General features: G+C 51.5%; 1 protein-coding gene across 1 annotated transcript; it reads left to right on the forward strand.

Moving 5' to 3' along the window:
- Window positions 1-478: 478 nt before the first annotated feature.
- On the forward strand, window positions 479-6330 carry LOC135415073 (lymphocyte antigen 6E-like). The gene is made up of 3 exons (XM_064656645.1): window positions 479-1148; window positions 3540-3659; window positions 4784-6330. Exons 1-3 carry the CDS (start codon window positions 1097-1099, stop codon window positions 4939-4941), a joined length of 330 nt encoding a protein of 109 aa, XP_064512715.1. The 5' UTR covers window positions 479-1096; the 3' UTR covers window positions 4942-6330.
- The last annotated feature ends 4828 nt before the right edge of the window (window positions 6331-11158 follow it).

Here is an 11158-nt window from a genome sequence, read left to right on the forward strand (position 1 = left end):
CTCCATCTTCTAAATGCCAGGCTGGGAGTTGCAGTGGGTCTCTGTTCCCTTTCCTTGCAGGGTGGAGGAGGAAAGGGATGAGCAGACACCTGATTGCACAAGTGGCTTCTCTCCAAGGGGCTCCTCCTGCTTCACCCTCCCTGCTCCTCGGTGGCTTGATGAGTTGGTGATTCACGGAGATGAATCTGATATCCAGCACTAAACCTCCTGGGAACTCTTTCCTTGGAAGCAGAAGTGGGACAGGCAGGCAAAGGGAAGCCCTGGAAGGGGTGAAGTTCTCAGCTCCAGCTCCACCTAAACCATAATCCTGCGGAGAAATCCTCAAGGCTGAGAACATCAGGTCTGGCTGGGATCTGGCAGGGCTTGGAATTGGATGCTCCATGTAGAGAAGGGGCACAAAGATATTTTGAACCCTTGCTGGAAGTGTTCAAGGCCAGGTTGGGCAGGGATTTGAGGTGGTCTAATGGAAGGTGTCCCTGCCCATGGTAGAGGGGTGAAACAAGATGGTCTTCAATGTCTCTTCCAACCCATCCTGTGATTCTATGATTTAGGACCTTGTAGGTAACCAGCAGCTTTTAGAGGCAAAGAAGGCATTGTAAGACATTTCTTGTTTAGATTGTCACCATAAGTGGGTAATAATCTAAAATGGGTTTAACCTGACTGTAGATATTGAGACTTCTCCAGGTCTAAACCTTGGAAATGGCCTTGGCATTAATCCACCGGGACGAAGCCCTTAATTTATGCCCTTTTCCTCTGAGTGTTTGCCTTCACTGAACTCTCCAACCACAGATCAGATGGAGCCGAGCAGAACAAAACCCCCACTCACTGCACCAGCAGCACTTCCAGCCTGACCAAGGGTAAATTAAAGCATTAAATCCAACAAATGGGGTGAATTCCCGTGGGGCTTTCACTCCTCTCAGCCCGGAGGTCAGAAAACAACCCACGTGCATTCCTGGCCTCTCACCTAGCTCGTGATCCCTGCCCACTGTTTCCAAATCGCTGTCTTCATCATCAGCCAGCTCAAAGGCAGGGAAGATATATATCCTGTCCCCAGGTGAGGGTGTTTTTCCTGGGCTGTGGAGACGACGGGGAGAAGATGAAGGGCTCTCTCCTTGCGGTGCTGGCTTTGATCCTCTGCGCGGCTCCAGGTGAGGTGACACCCTTTGCTCCCGGATAAAATATCCTGGAGTGGTTTAGAGGCAGGGACATTCCTATCCATGGGAGAGGTTCAGCTTCAGCTCTTGTGTTGCAGCAGCTGAAGGACATGGGGCTCCTCTTTGGGTTTTATTATCTGTCATCTCGGGCGGAAGGCGCGGATTTTCCGCCTGGAAATTTCCCCGTCAAGGCTTTTTATGGATTTTTTTAATGGGATTTTTATGGAAACAAGACAAAAAAAAAAAAAAGGAAGCAGTTGCCACTGCTCTGCCTTTAAGAGACTTTGCCGGGAGTTTGTCTGTTGAGGTGGTGCAAGATTGTGGTCGTTTCTAAATCTTGATGAAGACGACACGACACAACAGCAACTCTGAACAGCTGGTTCCCACTCTGGAAGCAGCAGCTGGATAGGACCACACCTACAACATCTGGCCTTTGCAGCTCTTCCTACCCATCTCGGAGACCCGGGAAGCTCCTTGATTTCAGAGATTTTCGGGAAAAAGTTGGGGGGTTAAGGAGAAGTCATGGACTGAATGGGTTAAGCAGCTTCATGGTGGGATATTTGGTTTTTACATCTTATTTGTGCTGTAGATGATTCATTTTATTTCACAGCGTGGTGGTAAATTAAATCAAAGCCCTTTTAAGGAATGGGATCTTATGTCCTCTCTAGACCAGACAATCCAGCAACCAGAGAGAATTAAATCTTATCCTCGCTTTGTAAAGAGGGACGGGGCTTGCCAGCACTTGGAATTCTGCCACGTTGTCTGGTGCAGAGAAAGAATTCCTTGGAATAGTTATTTCTGTCTCATTGTGGCCTAAGAATACCTTTCTGCTATTTAGCTTTGTTCACTCACCAGAATAGAGGTTCTGACAGATTTCCAAGCGTTAACAAGGCCTGGGAGACAGAGAGTTTGTCCTCGGTGCCAAAATGAAGACTGGGCTAATCCACGCTGGATAATCCAGGCAGGAAAAATGAAGTGTTACATTGCACGTGTTTTAGGGCTGAGTTCTCCCAGCAAAGAGTTAAAAGCCCTTCTCCTCACCTTCTTTTTTCCTTAATCCAGGTATTGGATGTATTTTTGAGGGCATTGATGTCCCACCGAAGGACGAGGGCATGGGAGCCTGACTTCTTTAGGCTGTGGAAGTCCCAATTAACTCTCTTCATCTGCCTTAGGCTTTCTGCCTAATTAGGCTGCAGCCTAATAGTCTCCAGAACTAGAAAGGGTGACCCCAGGCCTTGGGACACCGTTGTAGATCCTCCAGCAGTTCCTGCCCTTCCCTGCTCCAGGCATCACATCAAACTCAGTGTCCTTGGCCCATCAAACTGAAGGAGGGAAATTTAGTTTAGATATTGGGAAGGAATTCTTCCCTTGCAGGGTGGGGAGGCCTTGTCACAGGTTGCCCAGAGAAACTGTGGCTGCCCCATCCCTGGAAGTGTCCAAGGCCAGCTTGGATGGGGCTTGGAGTGCCCTGGCCTAGTGGAAGGTGTCCTTGCCCATGGCAGGTTGGAACTGGATGATCTTTCAGGTCCCTTGCAACCCAAACCACGCCATGATTCTATGATTGTTGTGTTATTTTGAGCCCCCTGGCCCTTTGGGGTGTTATTTGGAGTGCAGGGCAGGACTTGGTGGGTGTGTGCACAGATGTGTGTCCCTGACCCACGTGTTGGTGCAAATATTCCAGTGTGGGGATGGAAAAGTGGGTTGGGTCTTTGAGCTCCATCCCTCCCATCAGACCTGCACCTCATGCATTTGAGACTCAGTGAAAAGAAGGTGATAATTTTTGCTGCCAGGGCTGGTGGCATTTCACAGAATCCCAAAATCCTTCAGGTTGGAAAAGACCTCCAAGGTCATCAAGTCCAACCTGTGACCCATCCCCACCTTGTCCACCAGCCCAGGGCACTGAGTGCCATGTCCAGGCCTTCCTTGGACACCTCCAGGGATGGGGACTCCAAACCTCCCTGGGCAGCCCCTTCCAATGTTTGACAACCCTTTCCATGAAGAAATTCATCCTGATGTCCAAACTGAACCTCTCCTGGTGCAGCTTGAGGCTGTTTCCTCTCCTGTCCCTTGTTCCCTGGGAGCAGAGCCCGACCAGCTCCCCCTCTTGTCAGGGAGTTGCAGAGAGCAAAAAGGTCCCCCCTGAGCCTCCTTTTCTCCAGGATGAGCCCCTCCAGCTCCCTCAGCTGCTCCAGCCCCTTCCCAGCTCCGTTCCCTTCCCTGGACACGCTCCAGCCCCTCAATGTCTTTCTTGTCCTGAGGGGCCTAAAACTGATCCCAGGATTCAAGGTGTGGCCTCACCAGTGTTGAATACAGAGGGACAACCCCTTCCCTGATTTTCTGATGATTTTTTCCTCCATCTTCCGTGTCTTGTGTCCCCTCCTGCAGCCAATGCCCTGTATTGCTACACCTGCAACTGGGAACAAAGCAACTGGAGCTGCCTGAAGGCCGAGAAGTGCTCGGAGAAGGACGAGTACTGTGTGACCAACGTGGCCTCTGTAGGGATTGGTAGGTGCTGGTTGTGTGTCCCCTCCTGGGGACTCGGGAATGGGATGTGGGGTTTGGGCTGGATTTGTCATGGTTGCCCTGTGGTGATGGATGGGTGGAGGAGTCACTGGGAGGTGGAGTCCTTGGTGGCCCAGCCTGGCAGTGCTGAAGGTTTGAAATGCTCCTCCCCATCACACTGAGATTGTCCTTTGTTTCATTCCTGCTTGGAAAGGCAGGGCGACAGTGGGAGAAGGGGAAGGATCCTTCAGAGAAAGAATAAGTAAATTTGAACCTTGGTTAGACAAGGAGATGGAAAGAAACGAGTAGTGGGGGTGGATGAGAAGGTCTAGAGAGATGGAGAATCAGGGAATTGTTAAAGCTGGAAAAGACCTCTAAAGTCATCAAATCCAACCATCAGTGCACCACCACCATGTTCACCACTAAACCACGTCCTCAAATGTCAAATCCACACATTTTTTGAACACTTTCAGGGATGGTGAGTCCACCACTGCCCTGGGCACTGTCCCTTGTTCCCTGGGAGCAGAGCTCGACCTCCCCTGGCTCCCCCCTCCTATCAGGGAGTTGGAGAGAGCAAAAAGGTCCCCCCTGAGCCTCCTTTTCTCCAGGCTGAGCCTCCCCAGCTCCCTCAGCTGCTCCAGCCCCTTCCCCAGCTCCATTCCCTTCTCTGGACACTCTCCAGCCCCTCAATGTCCTTCTTGTCATGAGGGGCCCAAAACTGATCCCAGGATTTGAGGTGTGGCCTCACCAGCACCAGGAGAGGGGAAGGATCCCTTCCTTGGTCCTGCAGGGACTATTTCTGACACAAGCCAGATACAGAGGAGAACAGAATTATTTCCTTCAGGCAGAGAAGCCTGGGAATGTGTTTCCAATCCCGGGATGAACGTTGTCTCACGGATCCCACCCTACACCTTGGACACGAGGGTTCACACTAGGAAGTGCCCAGCAAGGACATTGAATGCCTTGTGTGGGGGTCACCAACAATTGTTGGGCTGTGGTGGGACTGGGGTAGGTCTCATGGGGGAACAGTGGGACCCATTAATCCATCTCCCTCCTGTGAAAGCTGGAGGAGAACTCCCTAAACTCCCATCGCTGACCCCGCTCTCTCTCTCCCTCCCTCGGCCAAGGCTTTTTGTCTCTGTGGAAGAGGATCACCAAGAAGTGCTCTGAGACCTGCCCACACCACAACTTCAGCCTGGGCCTGGCTTCCTACACCTCCTACTGCTGCCAAACCTTCCTGTGCAACCTGAGTGCGTGCCCGGGGCCCAGGCTGGCCCGGCAGTGAGGTGCCAGGGGGCCCCATCCTGGTGTCCTTCTTCACCTGCTCCATGCTGAGGGAAGAAAGGGGGCTCCTGAAGGCCTGAAGAGCGTGGCCAGATTCCCTCAGGAGGGCATGGCCACGGAACATGCTGTGGAATAGATAAAATATTATGGTCAGCACCTCCTGCCCTGTGTTGCCTCCTGACCTGTGGCTTCTCACTTGATTCTCACACCCCAGCTCTGTCACCTCAGCAGCTTCCTGGAGGAATGGCCCTGCTCTATCCTGCTACCTGGGGCAGGGAGGTGCTGCGTCTGCATCTCCTGCATCTCTAGAGGGGTTTCTGCTCCAGTTTTGTCTTATTTTGGGTGCAGCTGGAGCCACGGAGCGGCAGCTTCCAGGCTGAGGGAGGGGAGGGGGCAAAAATAACAACCAGCTCAGAGGGGAAACTGTGCAAACTCGTGGGTTTGTTGCCAGGGAAGGGGAAAAGCTTCCTGGGTGAAAGAGCCTGAGCCTGTGATGGGTGAGAGTCACAGCTCCCCCCTTGCACCTCTCACCCTGCTCTGTCCATCCTCTCCCTCCCCAGCTTGGGCACAGTGACACCCCCAGAGCCCCAGGAACAGGCAGACACGTCACCCACACCCCTACTCTTCCTCTTGGCTCTGCCTCGGGTGCCACATTTCTTCTCAAAACGATGCTTCTCTGCACATCTGCACAAACATCTGCTTGGTTTTGGCCTCACCTCCACTTCCAGCATCCCTGGGAATCCCTTTCTCCACGTTGCCCTTCTGTTGCTGGATCTGAGTGGCCTCACCTCAGGCCGGCACTGCCCCGGCCTTCCCACTTGGAATTGTGTCTTCCAGAAACCCCTTCATTTATCCTTCCCTCTGACATCCCCCCAAAATCGACTGCAGAGTAATCACAGAACCGTGGAATGTCCTGAGTCGGAAGGCAACCACGAGGATCATCCAAGTCCAACCCCAAGAATCCCACCACGTGCCTGAGAGCTTTTTCCAAGCACTCCTGGAACTCTGGCAGGCTTGGGGCTGTGACCACTTCCCTGAGGAGATTGTTCCAGCGCCCAGCCACCCTCTGGATGAAGAACCTTTTCCTAAAATCCAGCCTAACCCTCCCCTGAAACAGCTCCAGCCGTTCCCTCTGGTCCTGTCGCTGCTCCGAGAGAGCAGAGATCGGAGCTGCTCCTTCGCCTCCCCTCGTGAAAACTATTTGGGTCGAGCTGCTGAGGAATATTCCAGAGGTTTTGTAAGGAAAAAAAAAAAGAGATTTCACAGCAGCCAAATATTTCATGCAGATGTTTCCAGAGCCTGCAGAGAAATGAGGGTAAAAAGAAGCTGAAAAGAACGACGACGAGAGCAGAGATTTTTTTCATTGCCGAAGCGTCTCTGTTTTCCCCCAGGCAGCATTTTTTGGGGGAGGGAGGGAGGGAATTTTGCTCTGGAAAGTGCTTTAAGTCTGTTCAGCTCGGGCTCCCGATGCACAAATCGTTGAGCCAAGGGGTGACGTTCTGTGTTGTGTTTGGAACCCAACCCTCGGTAAACAAGGGGGACAAAAGGGGCTTTGAGCTGAGCTGAGCGGGGCCACCTCGGGCTGCTGGAGCTTTTCTTCTCAAGTGCTGCAGAACAGGAGCCCTCAGAGATGTCTCTCTCTCTAATTAATCCACTTCTCTCCAGCCCACCTGGATGCTGCCCAGGGAAAGGCACTTCCATCCCTCCAGAGCTGGAGTGGGGAAAAATAATTTCCAACCTGGATTTCTTGGTTTTAATTGTCAAGTGATTTATAAGCTGGATTTCTTGAAGCTGGATCCCTCTGTGTTGGGGGTTAATTAAACCCCTGTCAAGCCCCTATTTAGGGGTTAATTAAACCCCTAATGAGCCTCTATTTAAGGGTTAATTAAACCCTTGTCGAGCCCCTATTTAAGAATTAATTTAAAACACGGTCTCGACCCTTTGTCCCGGTTGATTTTAAAGCCAGGTCGGGTGTTGTATTTTCCCCTCTCTGCTGCAGAAATGAGATAAAATCAGAATTTTTTTATTTAAAAAAAAAAACCAAAACAAAAAAAAAAAGTCCAAAGAAGAGCAACAAGGCTGGTGAAGGGACTGGAGCACAAGCCCTGTAGGCAATTCACCCCCTTCTAGCCCTTTTTTAGATCCCCATCCCTCCCAAATCCTCTTTAGGAATCCACATTTCTTATCCTGAAGCAACCCAAGCCCCCTTCCCTCCCCTCCCTCCACCCAAAGCTCTAATTTACCCATCACATGATGTTTTCTCATAAAAAGAAGAAGAAAAACAATGACAAAATAATAAAAAAAAAGGGACTTGTGTGGTTTTCCTCCTGTGGGCTGGAATTATTCAGCTCTCTGAAAGCACCGAGGAGTCCCAGTTGGACAGACTCTAATAATTAATATTTCATTGGATTGGATTTACAAGTCCTGCAGTAGCGGAGCTCCCCCCACCCCACCCCCAGCCTGCAGGAAAACACAAAAGGATGGTTTTTTTCTGCTTTAAAGCTAAAACTGGCTGGGTTTCAGGGTTTTTTTTGGTTTTTTTGACTTGATTTGCTGTTCCTTTGCAGCAAAAAAACCCCTCCTTTATGTCCCCTGGGTGATATGAGGGGAAATAAATTGTCCTGGGCAGGGCTGAGGAGCAAAGGGGTATTTTTTTAGGGTGACAGGACAAGGGGGAATGGCTTTAAACTAAAAGAGAGGAGGTTTACATGGAATATTAGGAAGAAAATCTTTAATTTGAGGGTGGGGAGGCCCTGGCACAGGTTGCCCAGAGGAGCTGTGGCTGCTCCATCCCTGGAAGTGTCCAAGGCCAGGTTGGACAGGGCTTGGAGCAACCTGGGATAGTGGGAGGTGTCCCTGCCCATGGCAGGGGAGTGGAACTGGATCGTCTTTAGGGTCCCTTCCAAATAAAATCATTCCATGATTCCAGGATTCCCTTGCCCAAAGGCCACTGCAGCTCGAGCACATGGAAATCTGCCCTTCTCCTATTCCATAAAATTCCAGGATTGCCTTGCCCAAAGGCCACTGCAGCTCAAGCACATGGAAATTCGCCCTTCTGCCATTCCATAAAATTCTGTGATTCCCTTGCCCAAGGGGCACTGCAGCTCAAGCCCATGGAAATCCGCCCTTCTGCCATGGTCCAAACCTGTCCTGGTGGTAATGACTCCTCTCTGATACATCTGAGATGCTCCAGGAGGAAGAAGAGGAGGGTGTGATTCCAAACCACTAATTTTGACCAGGAATTGGGGCTGGTTTTGATCCCAGAGACATTCCAGGGATTCAGTCCCGCTGAGCCTTTCCCCTTGGTTGTGTCACTCCGGGCAGAATCCACCCCTTTGGGCTGCAAAGTTGCAACAAAAAGAGGTTGGAAAAGAACTTGTTCTCATCGCTCCAGACTTGTCTGACCCATCCAAAAACGTGATGGAGATGGTGGGAGAGAGATGAAGGACAAAGAATCCACGGAGATCTCGGCACACAGGAATTCGGGGAGGGGATTCCCAATTATCTTGTCATGCAGAGAGAGGGAAGAGCCAGCTGTTGTCCTCCAAGGCCTGGAAAAAGGTCCTTGGAGAAAGAAGTGCCCGAGGTTGGAGCTTGGAAGAGGCAGCACGAAGTGGACATGGAGTCCTTCCAGCGGCAGGAACACGTGGGATCTCGATGAGGCAACGAACAATTCCAAATGGAATCATAAATGCCTGGTTAGAGATAATAACCAGCAGTTTAAATGCCTGAGGGATGCATTGGGTGGACATCAGGGGTGGCTGTGACGTGGTTCCTTCGGGATGGGGGACACTTGGAATCCCTGTGTGTGGTTGTCACCCTTCACCTTTGCTATCAGAGCCTCCAACAGCCAAATCCAGGGATAAATTTATCCCTGTGCCGAGATGTGTGTGTGGGCGGGGCTGGAGAAGAATTGGGATGGAGCCATCGAGCCTTGAAAAAGGGGGAGAAGTTCCCCAGGCAGGGATTTGTGGGAGAGGGGACATCCCGTGAGGACACGTGGCCCTCACACCACTGAGATGTGGATCGTTCCAGGCAGGAAAACACCAAACCACCGCTGGGAGCTGCAGCAGCCCCAGATGTGTTGCCTAAATTCTTTGGAGGGTTCCAAGAAGGGGGTGAGGTCTTTGTGTTGTGGGGTGACCGTTGGAGAGACCTGCTGGGTCACGGGAACCAGAGAGAATGGAGAGGGGACAAGTGATCTGGATGTCCCCAGAGTGGACAAACACCTCTCTGGGCTTGTGATCCCTTCCCGTTGGGGTTTGTATGGAAAAGCTGCAGGAAACGCAGCTCTGGGGGAAATTCCAGCTCTAAACTTTTCCAAAAGCTGAAATCCCTGGCGCTGCTCAGAACGAATCAAAAGAGGGTTTTTTTTAAAAAAATTGGAATTCTCCTTTTCTTTCTTGACTTTTGACTTCATAAAGCACATTTGATTTCAAGCATTTCCACCTGAAACAGCCTTTGGGGACTCGTGTTTGGGCCTTAATTCACTTATTTAAATGCTGGATGCCCCAGCCTGTGCCCACCCCCCTTCCTGGCACAGGCACCACGAGTAGCATTTGAAGGGCTCAGTGGAGATTCCCAACTTTTTTTTCCCGGAGCCTCTGGGCAAGTGAATCAGAGAGATCATACCTAAATTAGTTGTTTCAAATCCCAGACTCGGTGAGAGAAATAAAATAAACTAAGAAAAAGATGGCAAAATTATAAAAAAAAGAATAAAACCACACACACCTATGAGGTGGAATTTGATGGAAGTTGGAGCGTTTCCATGAAATTTCCAGGTCTGGTGCACTAATGTTGAGAGGGGAGACATAACAACAAAATAAAACCCGTTTTCCCGGGAAATTCTGGCTGGTTTCCAGCACGAGGAGCTGGAAGCGCAGGACGAAGCCCACGAGGGGGAGCTGGTGCCTCTGCTCCCGGAGCAAATTCCGGGGGGGAAAACGAGCAGCCGAGGGAGGGATGAGGCTGCTGGGCTGGAAAGAACCCGGAGAAGGGTGGCTTTGGGTGCCAACCCGTGCCTATCGTGCTGAGGTGCCAGTGGGTCCTGGCCACGCTCCAGGCTCTGCTCGTCCCACGCCGGCGGCAACCGGGACGTGCCTTGGTTTGGATTGTGGGATAATTCTGGAGCACGGAATATCCTGTGCTAGGAGAGGATATTTTGCATCCAAAATCCCAAAGCCCTGCAAGATTTAACCCAGAGTTAACCCACGGAGTGCTTGGAAGTGGGTGGCTCTGTCCCCCCCACCTCCTATGGCTGCGACGCTCTTGGAAGTGCCCAAAATTGTTGGGATGGGCCTGGGAATCTTGTTTTCTTGGCACCTGTGAGGGCTTGGGGAATAAACAGAGGATCAAAATAGATGGTTCTGTGCTTTTTTGCCCCATTCTGGGTGAAAATCCTCCTGATTTTCCTACAAATTCCCTCTCTGCAGTGACTCCCTGAGCCTCTTCCTGCCACTCCAGCACTAAATTCCACTAAATCCCTCTGGAAACACAAGTGCCTGCAACCCACCATGCATCAAAATAAGGGAAATTCCCCTTTTTCTCTCCTCCTTTTGTGGGTTCTAACCCTGCCTTCAACCTGCCTGAGGCCTCCAGCAATTCTGTGGGAGCAGAGCAGGGAAGAAGTTCTCCAAGTTCTTCAAGGACATGGTGACCCAGGTGAGACTCCAAACCGAGCTCTGCCACCATTTCCCCATGTGTGACCTCGGGAGAGTCACTGGGTGCCTCTGATTCATGTGCTGAAGGTGGAGATAACTCAGGGCTTCTCTCCCTGACCTGTAGGACTCTTTGGATCTCAGCACTCGGTGTCTTGGGGATGTTTCACAGGATCAACAAAGTTGGAAAAGACTCCTGAGATCGTCGAGTCCAGCTCGTGCCCCAACCCCACCTTGGCACCCAGCCCATGGCACCGAGTGCCACGTCCAGGCTCTGCTTCAGCACCCCCAGGGACAGGGACTCCACCCCCTCCCTGGGCAGCCCATTCCAAGGGCTGATCCCTCTCTCTGGAAAGAACTTCTTCCCAATGTTCAACCTAAACCTCCTGTCAGGGAGTTCCAGAGAGAGAGCCTCCTCCTCTCCAGGCTGAGCCCCCCCAGCTGGTCCAGGACCTTAGGCTAGGCCCAGGAAGGCTCAGGTGCCCACCCACGGCATGTGTGCCCCCAGATCTGCCTCTCCCTCAGCTCTGTGCCACTCTGCCTGGCGGGAACACTCCTTCT

This window comes from Pseudopipra pipra, chromosome 1, assembly GCF_036250125.1.
Source record: "Pseudopipra pipra isolate bDixPip1 chromosome 1, bDixPip1.hap1, whole genome shotgun sequence".
In the NCBI taxonomy this organism is placed as follows: domain Eukaryota; kingdom Metazoa; phylum Chordata; class Aves; order Passeriformes; family Pipridae; genus Pseudopipra; species Pseudopipra pipra.